This window comes from Fulvia fulva, chromosome 2, assembly GCF_020509005.1.
Source record: "Fulvia fulva chromosome 2, complete sequence".
Classification (NCBI taxonomy): domain Eukaryota; kingdom Fungi; phylum Ascomycota; class Dothideomycetes; order Mycosphaerellales; family Mycosphaerellaceae; genus Fulvia; species Fulvia fulva.
In genome coordinates, this window is record NC_063013.1 from 5,648,754 (window position 1) to 5,672,400 (window position 23,647).

The 23,647-nt window shown below is 50.7% G+C and overlaps 7 protein-coding genes across 7 annotated transcripts; 3 read left to right on the top strand and 4 right to left on the bottom strand.

Moving 5' to 3' along the window:
- Positions 1–5: 5 nt before the first annotated feature.
- Positions 6–527, top strand: CLAFUR5_03499 (uncharacterized protein; the record flags this gene model as incomplete). The annotated part of the gene is made up of 1 exon (XM_047902647.1): positions 6–527. The coding sequence occupies one exon, from the start codon at positions 6–8 to the stop codon at positions 525–527; it is 522 nt and encodes a 173-aa protein (XP_047758490.1).
- A 349-nt stretch (positions 528–876) lies between these two features.
- Positions 877–1,208, bottom strand: CLAFUR5_03500 (uncharacterized protein; the record flags this gene model as incomplete). The annotated part of the gene is made up of 2 exons (XM_047902648.1): positions 877–1,047; positions 1,104–1,208. The coding sequence occupies 2 exons, from the start codon at positions 1,206–1,208 to the stop codon at positions 877–879; spliced, it is 276 nt and encodes a 91-aa protein (XP_047757808.1).
- Positions 1,209–1,651: 443 nt separating this feature from the next.
- On the top strand, positions 1,652–3,829 carry CLAFUR5_03501 (uncharacterized protein; the record flags this gene model as incomplete). The annotated part of the gene is made up of 6 exons (XM_047902649.1): positions 1,652–1,657; positions 1,777–1,794; positions 1,847–1,918; positions 1,976–2,026; positions 2,160–2,462; positions 2,528–3,829. The coding sequence occupies 6 exons, from the start codon at positions 1,652–1,654 to the stop codon at positions 3,827–3,829; spliced, it is 1,752 nt and encodes a 583-aa protein (XP_047757809.1).
- Positions 3,830–4,127: 298 nt separating this feature from the next.
- On the bottom strand, positions 4,128–5,242 carry CLAFUR5_03502 (uncharacterized protein; the record flags this gene model as incomplete). The annotated part of the gene is given in 3 exon segments (XM_047902650.1): positions 4,128–4,640; positions 4,660–4,920; positions 5,033–5,242. 3 exon segments carry the CDS (start codon positions 5,240–5,242, stop codon positions 4,128–4,130), a joined length of 984 nt encoding a protein of 327 aa, XP_047757806.1.
- A 383-nt stretch (positions 5,243–5,625) lies between these two features.
- Positions 5,626–7,063, bottom strand: CLAFUR5_03503 (tRNA dimethylallyltransferase; the record flags this gene model as incomplete). Its single annotated transcript, XM_047902651.1, has 2 exons — positions 5,626–6,894; positions 6,950–7,063. 2 exons carry the CDS (start codon positions 7,061–7,063, stop codon positions 5,626–5,628), a joined length of 1,383 nt encoding a protein of 460 aa, XP_047757807.1.
- Positions 7,064–7,379: 316 nt separating this feature from the next.
- Positions 7,380–8,281, top strand: CLAFUR5_03504 (ABC transporter domain-containing protein; the record flags this gene model as incomplete). The annotated part of the gene is made up of 2 exons (XM_047902652.1): positions 7,380–7,515; positions 7,569–8,281. 2 exons carry the CDS (start codon positions 7,380–7,382, stop codon positions 8,279–8,281), a joined length of 849 nt encoding a protein of 282 aa, XP_047757812.1.
- A 385-nt stretch (positions 8,282–8,666) lies between these two features.
- On the bottom strand, positions 8,667–9,290 carry CLAFUR5_03505 (uncharacterized protein; the record flags this gene model as incomplete). Its single annotated transcript, XM_047902653.1, has 1 exon — positions 8,667–9,290. The coding sequence occupies one exon, from the start codon at positions 9,288–9,290 to the stop codon at positions 8,667–8,669; it is 624 nt and encodes a 207-aa protein (XP_047757813.1).
- Between the last annotated feature and the right edge of the window lie 14,357 nt (positions 9,291–23,647).

Genomic DNA, 23,647 nt, shown 5'->3' on the forward strand with positions numbered 1-23,647 from the left:
GGGGTATGAAGTATGCACTTTTCCACGTGGCGAAAGACAGAGAGGATCCCTCAGCAAAGGTTCTAGGGGTCGCATGCTGGCTTGCTCCCACCAACCCATTTGCACCGCAGACATGGAGTGACTACTTTGGAAGCTGGTGGCTCTGGCTTGAGCAGGTCAAGATGAACCTCTGGTATGGACGTGGTGGTCTCAATACCAAGCGATACTACATCTGGAAGACGGCTCAAGCAGAAGCTCAAAAGACACTCTGGACCGATGAAAAAGGATACTACTTCTGCAACATAGTCACTGTGCTGCCGGAGACGCAAGGTCAGGGGGTCGGTAAGATTTTGTTCAAGCATGTCACGGATCAGGCAGATGTAGAGGCCCTAGAGGGCCGAAAGTGCCATCTGGAGAGCAGCAGAGCTGAACCGAACATGGCCATTTATGAACGCATGGGGTTCAAGCTGGCGAAGGAGATGACCTGCGATGATCATGGAGATACCATCAAGCTCTACTGCATGGTGAGAGATCCAAATCCTGGTTGAAATGGAGGCTACGAAGTCCTTGTGAATCTCAAGTTCACGCGCGCTGAAAGTCAGAGCCGGCATGCCCACACAACGAGACACAAACCTTCGCTCTGTGGGTTAGGCACGACGTTTTTGTCTGTCGGCGACTTTAGCGGCGTCTTTACCATGGACCACCGGGAGATGTGAGGGCCATAACTTAGCAGCTGTACTTCCAGTAGTAGTTGGACAGCTTATTTCCGGATCCCTCAGCCAAATGCTGTGATATTTGTGATTCGACTCCCCACAGTACCGCTAGCACTGAGCTTGAAATTCCTTGCAAAGGACATCATTGGCTGCTGTAACCTATGCTTATTCATCGCCCGGCTTTCTACTCGGCGTGCATGCTGCGTCCGTCCTTGTCGTACTGGAGGTTCATCTGTTGCTTTGTATCCTCCTTGGCCTCACCAAACATGCCAGAGCGCTTGCGTAGGTCGGCGATGCTGACCCTCGGCTGCAGACCACGCAGCTTCAGGCTACCCTCAAACTTCGAAGGCTTGCGCTATATTCGCCCACATTAGCTCCTTCATAGACGGTGATACTGGGTCAAAAACGTACACGAAGTGTGGTGGCTGCGTCGATGAAGTCTTGGAGCTTGTCTTCTTCGTAGTATTGGTATGTGGTCGCAAGAGATGGGCTGGTCATGTCGCCGATGTCACCCATGGTTGCTGGAATGGACGTTTGTTTCGCAGACGGATTTTGTGAGCACTGCGCGCATCACTTCGCAGCAACAAATGTGCACATGCAGCGGGGTCGCGTCTTCACGCATTGTTATCGACATCTGAGCAACTGCACTTCCAATGGCAGTTGGTACAGCGCATTTCCGGCTTCCCTCAGCCTCTTGCGAGAGAAGTGACAGGAGTGTCACACGTGGCACCGGCTAGTGTTACCTTGACGATGGCGAGTGGGGCTGGCTGTTGGTCCCTGCGCATGAGCATCTTGTAACCTTCAAGTTCAGGCCAACATCAGCTGAAACTAATCCCTCGCCATTGAAGCAAACAAACACCTCATAAGGCACGACATCTCCCTTGCCGCCTTCTCTTGGTTCACACTATACTACTTCATTCCGACACACCTTTCCGCGACAGTCGCCAGCAAAGAACAGAATGGGTGTAAGTGATACCCCGCCGCGGGGATTCCGCTGACATCACCGAGAAACATGTCTCTCAGACTGGGGAGAAGCAGCATGGGATACATGTATTGGAAGAAGACATACTGACAGTGAATGTAGCTCGCCAGTAAACTAGCAGTACAGTACAGCCTCGGAGGCAAAGCGATACAAGTTCTAATCCTCGCTTCAGGCTGCGCAAGGAGGCGCTGCCGCAGTCGCAAACTATGGCGCTGCACCTGGAGCTGGCCAGCACGGCGGCTACGTAAGTGACTAAACGAACATGTGACGCGTTCACAAAGCTTTGCTAATATCTGCACAGCCCGGCCAACAGAACCAGCAGTACCAAGCTTACCCTGGCGGACAACAGCAGGTGAGTTGCGCCACTACTCTTTCATCCTTCCCTCCTACACTTGCGACAACCTGCGTCGTCTTTGCTCTTTCTGCCACCGACACACCCACACGAACTACTCCGCATGCCTCTCGCATCGAGACTCGCTGGGCAGGGTCCGCCTTCCGCCGTTCCAGCACCTCTCCAACCAGGCGGGGGATATCAACAACAGCAACAGCCTATGCAAGGATATGGCGCCCCTCAGCAAGGCTATGGATCGCCAGCTCCAGGCTACGGTTCCCCCGCAGGCCAAGCTTACCAGAGACCTCCTCCGCCTCCGCCGCGACCACAAGGAGGAACAAGCCCATATCCAGGACAACCTAGCCCCCACGGTCAACCGCCGCAGCCATATAGCCCTTCGCCTTATCAGTCACAGCCGTACCAGCAACAGCAGCCGCAGGGTGGCTATGGAGGATATGTTCGTGACAACTATGACGTCGCGCAAACAATGTATGATCACAGCTGACAAGTAGGGTGATCTAGGGCGGCCCACCACCTCAGCAAGGCCAGGGCCAATATGGCGCACCTCCCCCAAGCGGCGCTCCCGGCTACGGACAGCAACCACCCCCAGGCCAGCAGCAGTATGGCGCCCCACCTCAGGGAGGCATGAGCGGCCCGGCCGATGTCCAGGGCTACCAGCGTGAGCTCGAGCGCGCCGTTCAAGAGAAGCAGTTGCAGGCATTCTACGGTCCAGGTACACCAGGCGCGCAGATGCTGCCTCAGATCGCAGCTCGGGCTGCGCAGTCGGTCGATCGACTTTGCCAGGCGTGGCGCATTCAGAAAGAGATTGCCAACGATATCGTGCGACTGGCGCTATACGATGTCATCATCTACGTTGACGACAGTGGATCAATGTCGTTCGAGGAGAATGGAGAGCGTATCAAGGACCTGCAGCTTATCTTGCAGCGAGGCGTCTTCGCTGCCACTCTGTTCGACGATGATGGTATCGACCTCCGCTTCATGAACGAGGATCTGCCACCACACGAAGTTTCTGGCATTCGCAGTGAGCAGCAGGTTGAGCAGATTCTGTCGCGCAAGCGCTACAAGGGTCTCACTCCATTCGGTACTGAGCTGCGCAAGAAGGTCATCGACCCAATCTTGGTTTCGAAGCTCAACGGCCAGATGCGCAAGCCGCTCCTGATTCTTAGTATCACAGACGGCCAGCCAGCCGGCGAGAACCAGAACACCTTGGTGGAGACAGTACAGTATGCTGTTCAAGCCGCTCAGCGCTCGCGCTATGGCACGGGAGCTGTCGCGTTCCAGTTCGCGCAGGTGGGCAACGACCAGAAGGCCACCGAGTTCCTCGCTAAGCTCGATAATGACCCCATGGTTGGCCGTATGGTGGATTGCACTTCTAACTATGAGAATGAGTCGGCCGAGATGGCCAGGGCTCAGCCACCAGTCGACTTGACTCCAGACCTCTGGATGATAAAACTCATCCTCGGCGCGATTGATCCAAGCTATGACACCAAGGACGAGAAGACACATATGGCGCCAGGCAGTGGTGCACCAGGTGGTTATGGAGGACCAGCTCCTCCAGGCCAATATGGTCAACCACCTCAGCAAGGCTACGGTGCTCCACCACCAGGTCAGCCTCCATATGGTCAGCAAGGCGGCTATGGTCAGCAACCTCCGCCAGGCCAGTATGGTGGACAGCCACAATACGGACAGCAACAGGGCCAGCAACAGTACGGTCGCCCACCTCCACCTCCAGGTCAGCAACCCGGTGGCTATCCCGGACAGCAGCAGTACGGTGGCGGTGCTCCACCACCGCCTCGATACTAGACGTATTGAGCGCAAGTAACGGCTGTCTCATGAGAGAATCGACCTGGATGAGCACATGAGGTGAGCCGGACTACAGAACCTCAATGTTAGGATGGTAAAGGGACCTACGTAGTCGCTAGGCAGGTTTCACTGCAAGTACAGCAGCTCTGACAGCAGGATTCCGAAGGCAAAGCAGAGAGCACTCGCCTAGAAAATGGGAAGAAGTGCCCACGAGATTTGACACTCACATTATCAACCTGTGAGACGTGGTGAGTTGTTTCCTTGCACCAGTGAGTGGTACCATGCCTCACACATGGGCTCACAATCGTCCTTTCGTCTTCCTTTGCGCCTCTATCTCTTCCTCCTCCAATCCCTCCCATCCTTTCCGAATCTCCCCGACCTGCTCCCCAGCGTCCTCCGGCAACTTGACCATCCCATCCTGCGTGATCGTCATAACATGCTTCCCCCCAGGACTCCACACCCTGCTATAAAACAACCCCCTCGAGCCGCTGTACCGCGTACACCAATCCTCCTTGGCAAACCACTTACTCCCTTCAGGCCCCTTGTCCTCCCCAAAATCCATATCCTCAGCATTAGTATGGAAAATGACCTGATGCACCAAACTTCCCATGGCGGTGTAGAGATAGCCGATATCCATAGCATTCGCAACGATGAAGAGGCTATTGCGATCCGAAGCGTAGAGCTGTGCGCAGAGGTGTATGTTAGGATTCCCGTTGGGGATTGTGCCGATGGAGCGGTAGAAGACGAGCTGGCGGCGGTCGAGGGGGTGTTTGGTCTTGTTGTAGGTTGACATGTCCACGGTCGAGTTGTTCTTGCCTGTACCAGGGTACGTCGTAGCCGGGGCATGGGTGGAAGTCTGCTGGGTTCTTGCCTGCTAGAGCGAGGTGGTATTTGTCCCATAGGTCGATGCTGGATTGAACGTCCAGGAGGGTGTCGTCGGGATTCTTGAAGACGCATGTGCAGGTGAACATGTAGCCTTTGCCTTCTCTATGCGAGACGTTGACGATGCGAGTGCAGTAGGACCGGCCATCGCGGATGTTTTGAACGTGGTGTGAACGGGATGGTGGGGATGCCGGGTGCAATGAAGTTTCCTGAGACGTTCTATGTGACATTAGAGATCAGCACATGAAGCATTTCAGTGGTGAGCAACGACAGTGCCATTGGGTTCGAACAAGTCTATTGACTGCCAGCGGACTTACATACACTCAAGCGGAAACCTTCGGCGACCGTCAAGCAAGCGGCCCATGCGGCTTGCATGTAGACATGTCCTCCGTACGCAAGACCAGGCTTGCTTCCAGGAGCACGTGGCGCAAATGGAAGAGCTATTGATCTAAAGGTCTCTTTGGAAAGTCGCTCCAGCTGTATGAGCTGCTCGAATGGAATTGGCTCGTTACCATCATGTGGTGGAGGCATTCTCACTCGGCTGTGCCCGTTACCAGATCTAGAGACAGATGTTGTCACGAGCTAGTGTGCAACATGAGGTTGCAAAACAATCGTGAAGCTGCTCCAGGTTGACCTCGGCCTCAAGCTCCACATTAGCGCGAGCTTGAGCAGCCGGTAATAACATGACACTCATGCTTACTCTTCACAAGCCCGTGAGCTAAGCACTACACGACACAGGGTGTTGTTCGGATGAATACCATCGTTGCCGATATTGATCGTGCAGTCGTACGACCTCTGGCTGCCAGCCCTGATTTCGTGACATTGCAATTTGACTGATCGTGCGCAGCAGCCCTGACTGGAGAGGTGAGACAACGTCGAAATGCTGTTTCCAAACAAGAGCGTTTGATCCAGAATCAGTCATTCTGGCGCCCTGGTTGATGTTCAGCTTGTCGGAGCTTTGCGGTCAACTTCTTATGCGCTTTGCTCTTGGTATGCATTTGCCATTGCTCGGGTGTGACACAAGTAACATCGCAGGCGAGACAATACTGCTTTGCCCACTTCTCCGGCTTCGGAGCAAGATCGTAATCGCGAGTAGGCTGAAGCAACTCCTTAGCTGCTGCCGACATCGATGCAGGTTGGGGCAGTTCTTCGCCTCTCAGAAACTGCCCAGCCAGTTTGACCGCAGGCTCGATAACATCGTCGTCGAAGCGGCTGACATCGGTACCGTCCAGAAGATACAGGCTCTCGCTCGACCTAGATTCCGCGAGGGCATTGACAAGCTTGATGCGGATCCATCGGACCTGTCGCTTGGCATACTGGCGTGTGGCAATTTGTGTTCTTTCGACACCTTCGGCTTTCATCTTCTCGAGCTTTGCTGCGTCAACAGAAGGATCTGCCTGTGCACGACTGAAGTCTTTGAACTCTTTGTAGCCGATGCTGACCCAGATGCCACGCGATTCGTCGATAGGGATGTCAGCCGCAGCATGTTCAGCGGCGCCTTTGCTCAATGTCGCGACCTCGTGCAATAGTCCTCGCTCGAGCATCTTATCTACACGCTTGTTAAGCCGCGAGCGTAAGGTGTCTGTTTCGGCATGCACCCATAGTACCAGTGTCGGGAAGCGCATGCCACTCCCTTGTGCTGTACTACTGTCTTGGACCTCTTTGGCGGCACGTTGATCAGCGTAAATGCCCGATGCCGGTCTTCCTGTCTGCAGATATATCTCGAGGCTCCTCTGGATCTTACGCCTATCATTCGGATGCCATCGATCTGCCATGACCGGGTCAACTTTCTTCAGCTCCTGAAGCAGGACATCGGTCGACTCCTGCAAGATGGGCCACTTCTCTGACGTATTGGCTACGAATTCAGCCTTCTCCTCAGTGTCTCCTTCCGCTAACCGATCGTGGAACAGCAGACTCTGGGTGTAATAGTGCGTGCCTCCAACTAGAATGGGCAATCGGCCTCTTGACCTGATCTCCTCGATAGTCTTCAGTGCTTCACGTACGAATGTGCTCACAACCCATGTCTGCTCTTGAAGTCCTATCCGTCCGAGTAGGTGGTGTGCTATGCCTTGCTGTTCCTCCGGTGTGATCTTGTTCGTGATGATGGGCAGACCTGCATAGAGCTGCATCGCGTCTCCGTTGATGATCTCGCCATTGTATCGTTTCGCAATCTCAACCGCCAGCTGCCTGCTGTGGTCAGCATCTCGTGCGTCGCGTGTTATGTTGAAGATGTCGTACTTCAGACTTGCCAGTGCCCGTTGCGCCAATGACGGCGACCAGGGGATTGCGTGGAGGTGTCCGGGTCATCGTCGCGAACGTCCTCCTCAGACGCAACACGCGCAACTTGAACATGGAGCAGTCATGATCTTGTGACACCAGGGCACATTTTCGTCGTGTGCAGACGCGAGATGGTTGCGAAGAGCTTACAAGGCACACTTCGACTAGTGGCTATGTACAATCGAACCAAGATAAAGGGCCGATCTTCGGTGGATAACGAGCTCGTCATTACTCAGAGAATATATCAAGCGAGTCCGTCTCACGCCTTACAAAACCGGACCAGCGCCCTGCAAGAATTCTGTCACTTCCGCAAGGGATAGATCTAGACAATCGTTAGACCTTTCAGGTTCAGCAACAACAAAATCCTTCTTCCTTCCTCGTCTACACCGCCATGGCTCCAGTCGCACCCAAAGGGCCACCTTCAATCAAAACCAAAGACCTCTCTTATGCCTTTCCCGACGGCAGCAGTGGTCTCACGGACATCAGCCTCGACCTCCCCGGCGGCGCTCGTTGCCTCCTCATAGGCGGTAAGAATCACCCTGCCCCCTTGCCACATACACGGAATGCTAAATCCTCAGAGCAAATGGCGCGGGCAAGACAACCCTTCTCCGCCTCGTCTCCGGCAAACGTATGGCACCAGCTGGCACCGTGAGCGTCGCCGATATCGACCCCTTCAGCACGGGCCTCGAAGGCGTCACCTACCTTGGTCTGGAATGGGTCCTGAACCCCATCGTCCGCAGTGACATTGGAGTCCCAGAACTACTCAAGTCAGTCGGCGGAGACCACTATCCCGAGCGCCGCGACGAGCTGGTCCGAATTCTGGATGTGGACCTCTCGTGGCATCTACACGCCGTCTCTGACGGCGAGAGGCGCAGAGTCCAGCTTTGCATGGGACTGTTGAGGCCATGGACCGTGTTGCTTCTGGATGAGATTACGGTCGACTTAGATCTGCTTTCTCGCCATAATTTCTTGCAGTTCCTCAAGAAGGAGACTGAGACGAGGGATTGCACGATTGTGTATGCTACGCACATTCTGGACAATCTGGCGCAGTGGCCCAGCCACCTGGTGCACATGTCGCTGGGTAAAGTGAAGAAGTGGGGACCTATCGATACGTTTGAGGTCCCAAGGACGGACGGTGGGGAAGAAGGAAACAGTAGACTGGGTCAGCTAGTTATGAGTTGGTTGAGAGAGGATTTGGCAGAGCGAGGACCTAGGAACGCGCGCAAGGCAGAAGGGATGAGTTATCAGAATCTTGAGGGCAAGGGAGGGTATGGCGCAGAGAGCAAGAAGTGATTGGGAAAGTCTGTGATCGAAGGAGACCAAGTTGCGCTCAACAGCAGCTGGAGACTATGGCAGATGTATCATCACCGCAGTATTAGCGAGGCGTTCAACAAGTAGACGTAGAAATGGCTATCATGGCATCCGCGTATATCTGCATTGGTACGTAAAGTACCATCATGGAAGCTGTGATCTGTGTCGAGAACAGCGGAAATGACATTGAACGGCATAAAAGTAGCTCGTACTAACAAATATCTAGGACTTCATAACTCATGATGTGATACTATCATGCACCCAAACGCCCGCTAACCAAGCAACGCACCACCCATACCAAACGCAATAAGGTGCTTCTAGACCTGGAATAGTCGTGACATGTACACAATTGCAGCAGCCGATCTCCTTACCACTTCCCACCGTGCGAACTGCCACCGTTTGGCTTGTTATGTCGGTCCTTCAGCTTGTCCTCACCCTTCGAGCCGAGGAAGGCACCTGCGAGAGCGCCAATGATACCATGGCCAGCCTTGTGACCAAGGAGACCGCCTCCAATGCCGCCGGCCATCGCGCCCATGAAACCTCTCTCGCCTTCTTGTGGGTTGTTTGGATCGGCTGGATCTCTTGTGTAGCCGTACGGGTTCGATGGGTCTGAGCCGTTGTGTGGTTGTTGCTGTTGGCCGTAGTGCTGCTGTGGCTGTTGCTGGTCGTAGCCGCCGTAGCCCTGTTGCTGGCCGTATTGAGGTTGACCTCCGTGCTGGAAGCCACCTTGTTGTGGCGGGTATCCGCCGCCGACCTGTTGCTGACCTCCGGTGTAGTCCGGTGCCGGGGGAGCACCGTAGCCTTGGTATGGCTGCTGTCCGTACCCGCCTTGTTGCTGATAGCCGCCTCCGTAGCCTTGGCCTTGTGGAGGGTAGTTGGGGTCGTAGTTGCCGTATTGCTGCTGCTGCTGGCCGTAGTTTTGCTGGCCATAGTTCTGCTGACCATAGCCTTGCTGGCCGTAGCCGCTTTGATTGTCGTAAGGGCCTGACATGATTGCTGCTCTGGGTCTGTGTGTTGTGTGTGAGTGGGCTTGCGCTTCGATGTTTGTGAGGCGTAGGATGAAGTGAGGTGGTGAAGAAGAAAGGTACGACAGTGAAGAAGATATACCTCGTAGTTCAGGCGATCATATGAGGTGGTCAGTCGGGTCTGACAAAGGCAGCGCCCTCGGCCAGCTGAAGCCTCTACTCAGCCTCCCAAGCAGTACCCGCATCAACGTCACTCTTCCGATCAAAACCGCGCAAGTACCAAGACAGGCGACTCTTCGCTCACCACTGCACCACTGTTGACCTCCTGCCCTACCTGTTTGTTTTCAGATACTTCTGTTAGACTGGGACTGGTGGTTGTTGAGGTTGGATGATCGTATGGCAGCCAACGAGCTTGGTCGTGGTAGCACTGGTGGTGGGTGGAGAGAGGAGGGGAATACCACCAAAGTAGTTCTGACACAGTAACCGTGTCGCTCCCCCACCCGCGAAGCGGGTGTCGGCCACCTTAATGAAAATTAATACCTTAACGATAATTACGACCTATATAGTCTGTTGGGTCGACGACGAGAATCACCTGTACGTGGTGTCGGCTACGAACCTCTCGTCTTGCTACGAGAGAGCCAAGTATTCTCACGCTAGAGCGTCGTGGGCGCGACGGGCGCGTAACGTAGGCGAAGCCGTGGCGAACAGAGGACTACTAGCAAAACGGGTATAAAAACCATCCGACGAGCGTATACTCGTGTCGGGAGCGAGTCCCTCTTCTTTCTACGTATAAGAAGGGCGTGGAACCGTGGCCTATACGCTCGACAGGACACCTCTAGTATAAGTACAGAATTTTCACCTCCGGAGACCGCAAACCGAGCGGGCTGAGCGACGAACATTGGACGAGCGGACTACAGAACAACAACTGAGCGGACGGCGTCGAGCGGACTACGAAACAATCTAGTGTTTGCTAGCGGGCAATACGGTAGGTAGGTAGACACGCGACGAAGGCCATAAGGGCCTATTGAACACCCGGTATAGGAACGAGGGTTTTACCTAAGGCACTGCCTGTCCCGCTATATAACGCACCTAGTCTGATATAGTAGATTACGACGAGGAAAAGACGATAGCCTAAGCAAGGAAAAGACGGCTATTAGGACGGGGAAAAGACGTATAGACGGTGTCGTTCTGCTGAGTGACCCTGATCGTGTTGAGCCCAAGCACCTCAGTGGCTGGTGGAGACCAGTCGGATGGAGCTGCGAAACCTGCAGGCGTGGACAACTCCGGCCGGTTATGGTGAAAGTCTGCAACAGCGGCGGCTGCGTATTCAAACATGTCCTCAGCCGGTTGCCAGGTCTCACCATCCTGCTCATTCTGATATCCTAGCCATTTCACCTTGTACTAAGTGTCCACCTTGCGCTTCTGTCCCTTCTTCACCTTGCCTGCTCGCTTACGAGTGTACATGTCTAGAATCTTCTCTACTTCGTACATCGGGGAAGCAGGTATGGCTACTACGTCGGCGATCGCATCAGCTTCGGTCGTGTCGGGCTCGATAACTACCGGCGGCGGCGGTGCGAGGTGCTGGTCTTCGAGTAGAGGTAAGTTTGGGTCGTCGGCTTTTTGCAGAAGGGAGGTGTGGAAGCAGTTGTCGAGCCCTGCTATCGCATCTAACAAGTCTAGCTTGTACGAGAGTCTAGCAGGCATCACCTCAGTGATTCTGTAGGGACCAGCGTATCGTCTGTCGAGCTTCTTAGACGGCCGTGTCGTGCGGATGTTCTTTGTGCTGAGGTACACCATGTCGCCCACTTTGTAATCTGGTGGGATGCTTCGATGGCGATTCGCGGCCTTAGCTTGTAGCGCTTGCGACATTCTCATATTCTCTTATAGATTCTTATGTAGGCTGCACAGTCGCTTGACAAACGTCTCGGCAGATTTGCTGTCTAATCGCTGTAGTGTCGTCATCTGTCGGTCTTTGCCTGCCTACACGTCGATGCGCTCCGTGAATTCTAGATTGTAGCCAAGCGTGGCATAGAGAGGAGATACGCCGGTGGTCTCTGAGATGTGGTTGTTGATTGCGAATTGCGCTAGACAAAGCCAGTCTGCCTAATCACTTTGTGCCTCGTTAACGAACATACGCAGGTACTGTTCTATAGCCTAGTTCGTACGCTTAGACTGTCCGTCAGTCTTAGGGTGGTAGGAAGAACTTAGCTTACGATTGATGCGCAACATCTTGTAGAGCTTCTTCTAGAAAGTCGCGATCCACTACCGCCCTCTGTCCGAGGTGATGGTGTCAGGTAGGCCTCGACGGCAAAAGACGTGTTTAAGGAAAAGTCTTGCCGCGTTCTATGCTGTCATAGCTCCGATAGGAATCAACTCGACTTCTTTAGTCAGTCGGTCCGTGACGGTCATGATGTTGTTATAAGTCATGCCGTTAACGGTGCTGTCTAGAAGTTCGACGACGAAGTCGACTACGATATGTCTCTAAGGTCGGTCCGGAACAGAAAGTGGGTGCAATAATCCTAGTGGCTAGGTGTGCAGAGATTTCGATGTGCGGTAGGTACGGCAATTCGCGGTGTATCTACTACGTACGGATCTTGCTAGCCCAGGCCAGTAGAATTCACGTACTACGAGTTCGTATATACGTGCCCGCCCTAGATGTCCTACTACTAGAGCATCGTAGTTCATCTTGATCAATCGAGTCTATAGAGCTTGGTTATTTAGTACCTATAGGCTCTAACCTTCGTACTGATTACGGACATATAATATGTCGCTATCCACCTTGTAATACGTAGGGTGTATCTTCGCCTTCTATAACAAAGGAGGAATAGTGCTACTATCCTTCTATAGTAGCTTGATAGCTGTTTTGAGCTCGCTATCCAAAGCGTAAGCGGTCGTTATACGGTATTCGAGTTCGGCTTTAATCTAGACTTTATACGTAGGCTATACTAACTACGGTGCTAGCTCAGGTTCTGGAATGAACTCTACGGCTTTAGGGTTCAGTAGAGTCGTGTCTTCCTCCTCGGGCGTATCTTCGACGGTAGCTTATATAGAGTCGATCTTAAGGAATCGCTCCGGCGGAAGTAATGTCTAATACTAGTGCTGATTTCTCGGATCGTCCACCCCCTACGGAAGGTCCTAGCTACGTCTCGTTAGGCTATCTGGCTTAGTTCCTTATACCCCGGGGCGATATATAATCTAGAAGTTGAATTGCGATAGGAACTCTACCTACCGTACTTACCGGCGATTTAGCTACTTCGTCGTTATAAAGTATTCTAAGTTCTTATAGTCCGTAAATACCTTGACTAGCTCGCTACTATTATCTGCTTTATAGGCTAGCTCCGGTTGCTATTCCTCGAAGGCCTTAGTAATTACGAGGAGCTCCTTATCGTAAATCTCGTAATTACACTCCTACGGACTAAGCTTCTTTAAATAGAAGGCCCCCGGGTGCAAAACGCCTTCGTTATTATACTATAATAACACTCCTACGTTTATAAAGTCTAAGGAATCCGTCTCTACTACGGTCTGTCTAGCCGGAACGTAATACGCGAGTATACCCGCTTTACTAAACGTAGCTTTCAATACGTCGAAGGCGCGCTAACAATCTACTATCTAGTCGATTCTCCGATTCTTGTGATTGCTAGGTCCTTCGCTTCTTATCAGATTGGTCAAAGGTACGGCTAGTCGTAAGAAGGCCTTAATAAAGCGGCGGTAGAAGTTAGCGAAGCCTAGGAAGGCCTATACATCTTTTAGGTTTATTAGTGCTTCCTATATCTATATATATTCGAGCTTCTCTAGATCTATCTCAATTCCGTTAGGCGTAATAATTAGTCCTAGGTACTTGACTCGCTACTAATAGAATTCGTACTTATCGATGTCTACCGTTAGCCCTACGTCTCTAAGCTTAATAAGGACTTTACGCATATACTCGATATATTCTTCTAGTATATCGCTAAAGATTAGTACGTTATCTAGGTATACGGAGACGAAGTCATCTAAATGTTCCTATAACACCTTGTTAATATAAGACTAGAACAAGGCTAGGCCGTTATATAGTCTAAAGGGTAATACGAGGCATTCGTATATACCGTACCGTGTCGTAAACGCCGTTAACTATTTATACCCCTCTATAATACGTAACTTATTAAAGGCTACTATAATGTCTAGCTTCGTAAAGTACTTCTTACCGTGTATACGGTTAAGCGTCTCCTATATTAGGGGAATCGGATATCTGTTCTTAATCGTAATAGCGTTAAGGCCGCGGTAGTCGATATATACTCGTAGCCCTCTACCTAGTTTCCTTATAACTAGGACCGGCGTAGGCGATTGACTTGTCTTTTGGCCTACTTTACGTATTTTGTCTTCTTCGGATTGCTCTAGTATCTACTTCTTTACAGCTTTATTTTCCTTCTTAGCCAAGCCGTAGGGTTTGCGATATAGTGGCTCCTAGGGCCCGTCCGGTTTAATATAAATCTCGTGATCTATCCCGGGTCGATAAGGTAGGAGTCCCTTATAATCTTTCGCCGAGAAGGCGTCCGCGATGTTATAATATATCTATAGGAGCTTCTCCTTCGGATTATGGTTGAATTACTTGTTTAGGAACTGATCTAGGTCATTAGCCGCTATAGTACTTAGCTTTAGGTCGCCGCCCTCGTCCTTACGTCTCGTAGGTAAGATATAGAAGCACTTAGCTCTAGGCCGGTGTTACGGATCGAGTCGTCTGGACCCTACGAGCCAACCGATTTCGGATCACGTGGTGCCGAGCCAACTAGTGGGCACTCCCGCTGCAGCTCGCTCGCAGCGATTTCTACGCTCGGTACGCCTTCTAGAGAAAGCACAGAAATGATGGAAAGCAAAGAAAGCAATACCCCTGGGCATAAGGGGATCTCCTTTGTATTTAGGAACGCTGAGAATCCCTTATGGCTTCGAGGCGTTCAACTCACTGTTTAATATCACTGTTTGGAATACACCACAACACAACCTCTGCCTCACTGCTACTTGATCTCTGCGAGACAAGACAGCTACTGCTTCATCACCCTCCCTCAACTTCCCATCGGCCCGAGAACAAACCCGATTGAGCTTGGTCTTCTGATCTTGTGATATCATTAGGTTATACCAAACCTAACAGCTTTGAACGCCCTCTACGATGGGAGACCGACAGAGTGACCGGGGAACACCCGCCCCCAGTGAAGCAAGCAGAGCCCGACGACCTCAGACCGCGAACGATGCTATCAATGCCTTGGCTACTCATACAGGCAACGACACCCTCAAGATTGGCAAGCCAGATTTCTACTATGGCGACCGAGACAAGTTCGACACTTGGGTTGCTCAGATGGACATGTACTTCTTGTTCAACTCCATGGCTGAGAACCTCAAGCCTGTCTTTGCCACTACCTTTCTTCGAGGACGAGCACAGCATTGGGTCAAACCATTCCTTAGGAAGTACCTGGACAGCAATGGAGAAGATAATGCCGACGGAGTCTTCAAGTCTTACAATCATCTCAAGCATGCTATGAAGAGCGTCTTTGGGGTCTCCAACGAGATTGCCACTGCCGTTCGTGTAATTCAGCACTTGACTCAGAAGACATCCACCGCCGAATACGCTGCCAAATTCCAGGAGTACGCACAACTTACCGATTGGGACGACGAAGCACTTCAGGTCATGTACCGACGAGGACTGAAGGAGCATGTCAAGGATGAGTTAATGAGGGACGGTCGGAGGATCGATGGCTTAGGCGACCTAGTCCAAGTCACGATTGATCTTGACGACAAGCTCTACGAAAGAGCTATGGAACGACGATACGACTCCAAGGTATCCGGAAAGGCCGGATACACACCAGGCTACGACAACCATAACAAAGGCTTCAACGACAACTACAACCACAAGCCTAACAACAAACCATATTACGGACCTCAACCAATGGAGCTCGACGTTACCGAAAAAGGTCGCAAGATCAGGAACAGCAAGGGGAAAGGAAGACCCCCGAGTTCAGGAAGAGAAACACGAACCTGCTATGGATGTGGCAAACCTGGCCACCTAGCAAGGGACTGCCGCGGTAAGAATATGGTGCGCCGCGAACAGTTCAACATGATGCAACCCCGAACTAGTAAATCTGAGAGCAGTGTTGGATCTCCGGGAGATACCGACTATACTCAGAGAGTGGAGGAGAGAGCTAGCAACAGAAGCACGAAGCCTCTCCTGGACCCCTCACAAGGACGAGGAGGATACCATGGGCAGCGAATGGAGGTCATTCCATTCGGACTGCAGAACCGACCACAACAGTTCAACATGATGGCACGAAGAGTCGATTACGAGATCGAATCCGAATCTCGAAATGGTCATGGAAGCCTTCATTGGCGATTCTGTTACCAAGACTCGTGTCAAGTTCACTACTCCGCAAAGGCTGGAGCAGGGTATTGGCCTCAGCAACCGCGAGGAACCCTGGGAGCGACGCATAGGCAAGACGCTACGCTCCGAGAAGTGGACATCGACGAATCCTGCTTCGACGACGACGACAAGGAAAACCAGGACCCAGGATGGAATGGATCGTGGTCACCGGAACCACAAGAACGTCAAGAAACCACCGGGCTGGATACGATCGAAGAAGACCAGGATCCGGAAGAATCAAGCCAAGAAGATTCCTCCGAAGGAGAAGAGAGCGACACTGACGACGACAACGAACAGTTGACCTTCACGATTGATGCACCTAAGAAGCTATTCGACATGATCGTACATCTACAGAGAAGGCATGAAGAATTCCTACCGAAAATATCGGGACGGCGAATGCTACACCCAATTGAGTTCGACAAGACCCTCGACACGCTACGGGCAGTGGTATGGACATACCCAGCTGTGAGCGTCACCGAGAACCTAGCAACAGCTGTCATCGAGAGACCACCGATAGGAAGCCATATGATAGGACCAGGATACCTTACACCGTCAGGAACATTCGTATCGAACGAATTACGACACGCCGTACAACACGTACGATCTCTCTACTCAGAAACGCAGAAGATCCAGGAACGTCACCGACTACAGGTGTGGACACAGAAAGGCTCGCGCCAGGTTCAAGCGGAGGCCTCGAGACACGAAGCACGACGTTCCACATACGAACAGGGAAAAGGATCGACTCCTCAGGAATGAGCGACCGAAAGGAGTTATGCAACACAGAAAAGGCTCAAGCATCGACTACAGTGTTTCGAACGAAGATTATCGTCAATGGGCATCGGACATATGCCATGATAGATTCCGGAGCGAGCGGGAACTTCGCCTCCGAATCATTTGTCAAACGACACGGGCTAGCTACCCGCAGAAAGAAAGAGGGTTATGAATTGATCGCGGTAGACGGATCATCCTTACCCAGTGTGGAGCGCGAGACGATACCGCTACCACTTGCAATCCAACAGCACCACGAGGAAATTACCCTGGATGTCACTGACATGGCCAGTCATGACATTGTACTCGGTACACCTTGGTTGAGAAAGCACAACCCAGTAATCGACTGGAGAACAGGAGTACTCAGATTTGAACAATGCGATTGCGTTATCGCTATTGAACCTACGCAGCGGCAGCGTTCGCTGGTGGATGAGGTAAGACAGCTAAACAGGATACAGCTTGCACCGACCAGAAGGACAGAAGAACCACCTTCGACTGGGATAGACACCGACTTGGGGCAGTTGGGTCACGAGATCACCAGAACGGATGGAAGTAACGCACCATCGAAGATGACTGGAAAATCGGAGCCAGACATCCCTCAGGAATATCGCAGATGGTCACGACTATTCCGAGAAGAGGAAGGCAAGAACGCCTTACCTAAACACGCACCATGGGATCACAAGATAAACATTCAGCCAGGAAAAGAGCCTCCATGGGGACCCCTATACCAAATGTCCGAGAAAGAGCTCCAAACCTTACGAGAATGGCTGAAGGAGAAGCTGGCCAAAGGATGGATACGACGATCCACCTCGAGCGCAGGAACTCCATGCATGTTCGTTCCAAAACCGAACGGGAAACTACGACTCGTACAAGACTACCGAAAGTTGAACGAGATCACAATCAAGAACCGATATCCGCTACCCAACATCGAAGAAGCACAAGACAGATTAACCGGATCGGACTGGTACACGAAGATTGACCTACGAGATGCCTTCTACGCGATACGAATGGCAGCTGGAGAAGAATGGAAAACCGCCTTCAGAACAAGATATGGACTCTACGAGTTCTTGGTCATGCCTATGGGACTGACCAACGCACCCGCATCCTGCCAGGACCTTGTCAACGAAACGCTTAGAGACCTGCTCGACGTGTGCGTCATTGCGTACATGGACGATATACTGGTCTACACAAAAGGATCCCTCCAGGAGCACACCAAGCAAGTTCAGGACGTCTTCGAACGACTCACCAGAGCCGGGTTCAAGACGGCACCCGAGAAATGCGAGTTCCACAAGAAGCAAGTCAAGTTTTTAGGCTTCATCATCAGCACAACAGGAATCACCATCGATCCTGCGAAAACACAGTCAATCAGAGAATGGCCAGAACCAAAGACAGTCAAGGAAGTACAATCGTTCCTTGGACTCGCCAACTACAACCGGAAATTCATCAAGGACTACTCAAAGACAGCAACACCAATGACGATGCTTACAAGAAAAGACGTCAGCTGGAAATGGGGAAAGGAACAACATGAAGCGTTCACGAAACTCAAGGAACAATGCGCTTCAGCCCCAACGCTTCGACTATTCGATGGTAGTAAGGAAGTCCACATCGAGACCGACGCGTCCGATATGGCAATAGGCGCATGTCTTACACAGACACACGAGGGGAAACGACACCCAGTGGCCTATTATTCCCGAAAAATGACCACAGCGGAACAGAACTACGACATCCATGACAAAGAGCTTCTAGCCATTGTTGCTGCCATGCAACATTGGAGAGTGTACGTCGAGGGCCCACCGAAGTTAACGATTCTTTCAGACCACAAGAATCTTACGTACTTCACGACGACGAAAGAACTTACCCGAAGACAAGCCCGCTGGTCGGAGCTGCTAGGACAGTACAAGTTTGAAATCAAATACACTCCAGGAACAGAGAATGGCCGCGCAGACGCGTTGAGCCGACGAAGCGACTACATGGAAGGAAAAGAACCAGTGCAACACAAGATACTTAAGACGAACCCCGATGGAAGTCTTAGTGCCAACACGAAAGAGTTCAACAACATCGTACAGATCCTAGGCGACAAGGAAGAACAGTTCCCTATATCGCAAGGAAAATACCAAGTACCGAAGGACCGAGAAGAAGAGTGTATACAACAACATCACGACGAGCCAACTTATGGACACCCTGGAACTACGAAGACGGTTGACCTTATACAACGTAGCTTCTCATTCCCACAAATGAGACAAAAAGTATTACGCTACATTAAGCAATGCGTACACTGCCAACAAAACAAAGCTGCGAGACACGCCAAGTACGGTCACCTACAGTTCAGGACACCACCGACGAAACCATGGGACGAAGTTACAATGGACTTTATTACAAAGCTCCCATTGTCGAAAGACCAAGTCACGAAACAAACGTACGACATGATACTGGTCATGGTCGACAGACTCACAAAATATGCACACTTCATTCCTGCATCGGAGACATATACAGCAGAGCAGCTCGGATACCTCGTACTAGACAGATTGATCCGATACCACGGATTCCCGGAAACATTCATCACGGACAGAGATAAGCTCTTCACGTCCAACTACTGGAAAACACTTATGGGAACGATCGGGATCAAGCACAAGTTGTCAACAGCATATCATCCAGAGACCGATGGACAAACAGAAAGAACGAACCAAACGCTGGAACAATACCTAAGACACTACATTAACTACGCACAAGACAACTGGGTTTCACTACTGCCAGTGGCGCAGATTGCACTAAACAACCACAAATCAGAGACAACTTCAACGACGCCATTCTATGCGAACTTTGGCAAAGATCCTAACCTGTTCGGAACACCTGGATCTCACCCACAAGCCGAGAGAGCAATCGTGACGACGGAGACTCTCAAGGAGGTGCACAAAGAAGCACGCAAAGCGATCGAAGATGCACAACAAAAATTGTCTCAGCAACGGCAAAACCAAAGAAAAATGGCACCTCTACTAAAAAAGGGGGATAAGGTCTATCTCCTCACAAAAAACCTGAGAACGAGAAGACAGACCAAGAAGCTGGATCATGTTAAGGTCGGACCATTTTTCATCGATAAAGTCGTAGGACCAGTCAACTACCGGTTACGACTACCACCTGACGCCAAAATCCATCCAGTCTTCCACATCTCCAAGCTGGAACCCGCAGACGCCAAAACACCTTGCCAAGAAAGCTTCCATTTCGAGCCGGAAGCAGAAGACGAATTCGAAGTCGAAAGAATCCTAGACAAGAAGGGTCAGAAATACCTTGTCAAATGGAAAGGATACGACGAATCAGAAAATACCTGGGAGCCAGAAGAAAACCTCACGAACTGCTGCCAGCTCCTGCGACACTTCCGCCAGGATCAACAAATAAAGAAGGATCGAACCGGAGGGTCCCAGAGACGCCAGCAAAGAAATCTGAGGAATCCAGGGACGGGTCGTTTGCCCAAGTAAATGGAGACAAAGCAAGCTCGGGACCCAGGGAAGCTACCCCCTCCGGAAGAGATGATAACGAGCGCTCCTCAGCCTCCGCCTCCAGAGCGTTGGCCTCCGCAACCGACACTGCATTATCCGCACGACGATCCAACAGCTCCAGCTGTTTCGCCAGCCGCTCCTCCTTCGCTAAAGCCGTTGATGTGGCCTCGCGAGCCCGCGCGACGATCTCGCGCTCCCGATCCATCGCAGCGGCAGAAGCCAGACGCGCATCTTGAATTTGGGACAGCAGCTTTGCGCGCTCCTTGCTCAACCTCTCCCATTCCGACGCAGTGATCTTAATGTCACAACCCTTCAACCCGTGGATGTTGCACTCGCTGCAGCGACCTGATCTTACGTGCACCTTGCACACCCGACCTAGACGACGACAATTCGAGCATGCCCGAGGCATGATTTCGCCGTTCGCGCGAATAAAAATTCCAAGACGCTTGCGATCGTCGGAGGAAGAGCGTTTTGAAGAGGACGCCTTTGGCATGGCGAAGGAGAAGAAACGGTCATAACGACCTACGAATAGAAGGGACCCCGCAAGCTTATGATTAGCTCGGGACGAGCTAGACTGGAAGGGGGATGGTGTTACGGATCGAGTCGTCTGGACCCTACGAGCCAACCGATTTCGGATCACGTGGTGCCGAGCCAACTAGTGGGCACTCCCGCTGCAGCTCGCTCGCAGCGATTTCTACGCTCGGTACGCCTTCTAGAGAAAGCACAGAAATGATGGAAAGCAAAGAAAGCAATACCCCTGGGCATAAGGGGATCTCCTTTGTATTTAGGAACGCTGAGAATCCCTTATGGCTTCGAGGCGTTCAACTCACTGTTTAATATCACTGTTTGGAATACACCACAACACAACCTCTGCCTCACTGCTACTTGATCTCTGCGAGACAAGACAGCTACTGCTTCATCACCCTCCCTCAACTTCCCATCGGCCCGAGAACAAACCCGATTGAGCTTGGTCTTCTGATCTTGTGATATCATTAGGTTATACCAAACCTAACAGCCGGTACGCGTACATCTCCTATACGCGTTAAGAAACGCCCTAGTAGTCCACCTCTTCTTCGTCGCCTATACTAAACGATAAGACATTCAACTCCGCCCCTCCTACTATAAACCTACCGGAGGTTCTAGTAAAGGGCTCTAGTCCGTATCGTACTTATGCCTACCTTCTAAGGTAGTTTAGGGACTGTACTATTATCGATGTCCGGTTAGGTAGATAATGACTAAAGTAGTAGTCGGATCTAAAAGCTACCTCACCTATAGCCTAGAAGATGTCGGGGTTGTGCTAGCTTAACTATAGTAGTCTAAGGACGATGTCGTACTCGAGGTCGGTTACGTAGTATATTATTTGCTCCTAATAACTACCGATAACTACGTCGATTAAGGCTACGTAGGTAATGCGCCGTATACTTACCTTTCTATCTCCTAGCGTAAGCCTCTTGCTTTTTACTAGCTCGAAGAGGGGTAATATATGTTTACGTATGAATTTCTAGTTAAGAAAGAGAGATATACTCGTAGAATCTAATAGGCCTCGAGCCTTTTTATGTTATATTATTACTAGTAGTACTATATAAGGATGTATATCTAGTTATTGTCCTTTTAGTACGTAAGCTAATAATCTTAGCTCGCCCTTACTATAGTCCGCCTCTTATATTCTGTGTCTCTTAATCTTATGCTCTTTCTAACCTAGGAAGTTCGGTTGACCGCTATCTACTACGCTTAGGTAGCGGTCGTACTATTTCCCTATTACTATAGGTCTATAGTAAGGGAGCTAAGGTTCGGGTTAGCGTTCGCGTTGTTTCGTAGTCGCGGTAGGCGATAGTCGCTATCGTAACCGTATATCGGGCACTCGGGGTTAGTCGATATATACGAGCCTATACGGTAGCGGTAGTACTTACCTTACTTCTTAAGTTCTTCGCGCTACTTACGGTTAAGCTATAGTAGATTCTATAATAAAACGGGTAGATCTTCCTTCTTCTTAGTACCGGCGTATTACGGAGGACGCTAGACTACGGTACCTACTATGCCTATAGCGGTACTAGTAGCTACTAAGCTATTCTAGTTATTCTAGCCGCCGTTACCGTTACTACGAGGACGCTCCTTCTACGGGTATAGGCGGTCTGTTTCGTAGAAGCTCTTGTCTAGGGTAGTATACTCTTCGATGACGTCCTATATATTATATAGTCGACGGTCGACTTCGCGGTCACTAAAGGTCTTAATAAAGTACTTACGGTTTAGTCGGTTACGGAATAGTATAAGCTCGGTCTTATCGCTCTATTCTATCTAGGTACGTAGCTTCGAATAGCGAGCGTAGAAGGCTACGAAGGTCTCGCCCTACTCTTACTTATAGGTAGCGATATTAACTATAGCCTTAGTTCCTTCGTTACGGGTACTATACTAGCGTATTATCTAATCTAATAGTTCTTCGCCCGTCTTGAACTTATTAAAGGACTATTGCCCTAGTATAGGGATCCTCGGCTTAATGCTTTGCTAGGGATCTCCTTAGGTCTATCCGTACACGAAGCGTAGACTATCTACTTCTATACGGAAAGTAGCTATAGTTAACTTTAGGAGCACGCTACTATACTAGCTATCGAAATTCGGATCGTTATCGTTCTTAAAGTATCTAGGATCTAGTACGCCTTTCCTAATCTCTTTACCGCGAGTTAGGGTACGGTCGATAGTAAATAGGCGTTTAGAGAGGTCTATAAGTAGTGTCTATATACGACTAGAACGTAGTCTCGAGTCGCGGTTATCTAGGCGTAGGCGATCATCGCGGCGGTTATTACGTCTTCCGCTATTACTATTATTATCGTCATCTCTACTACCACTACCCCCGTCTCTACTAGTAGCTTCGCGGTACTTACGTATTAGCTGCTCGAGTAAAGTCTTACGTAGGCGGGAACGAGAGGGTCGACGACTAGATCGGCCTCGATTGCCTCCTTCGTTCTATATAGTACCTATAGCTTCGAGTCGAGCCTTTAAGTTATCGATCTCCTTCTATAGGGCTAGGTTTTTTACTTTAGCGTCCTACTTCTTTGCCTCGGCATCCTATGCCTTCTTCTTCTCTTTCTCGTAGATCTTACTAAACTACTTATACAAGTTATTAGCTTCCTTATACTTCTTCTCTACCTCTTATAACTTGGCTAGGTCGTAATCCTTCTTGCTCTTAAGGTCCGCGGCTATTCTCTACGTTATAGCCTCTTCGCTTTATAGCATCTTATAGATACGGTCGTACTCGGTATATAGCGTAGTATACTAGTCGTTCTAGACGGTATTAGCTCGCTCTATTATATCGAGTTACTAGCCTTTAGTAATTGTAGTATTAACTACCTATAGTACTAAATCGTAGGTAGTCTTTAGGTGTTAGGAAGCGAGGTTCGCGAGTTTGTCTAGATCGACATTCTAGTATTCGGATACGAGGATATACTCTGCCTCGTCGAGTGATAGATACACCTCGTCTAGTTTGTCGGGGTCGTTAGGGTTCTCTTCGAGCTTAAACTCGAATAGTTCTATAAAGTTAATCTCGCTAGCTACTACTCGGTCGATAGCCTTCTAGTATACTTTATCAATCTCTTACTATAACGCGACACCGGTGTTAACTATAACACGCTAGTTATCGTCCTATATCTAACTCTAAGGAAAAGAGGAGAGGTCGGGGAAAAGAGAGGTACGTTACTACTTACCTTTACCCTTCTAATTAGGCTTCTAGGGTAGCGGTATA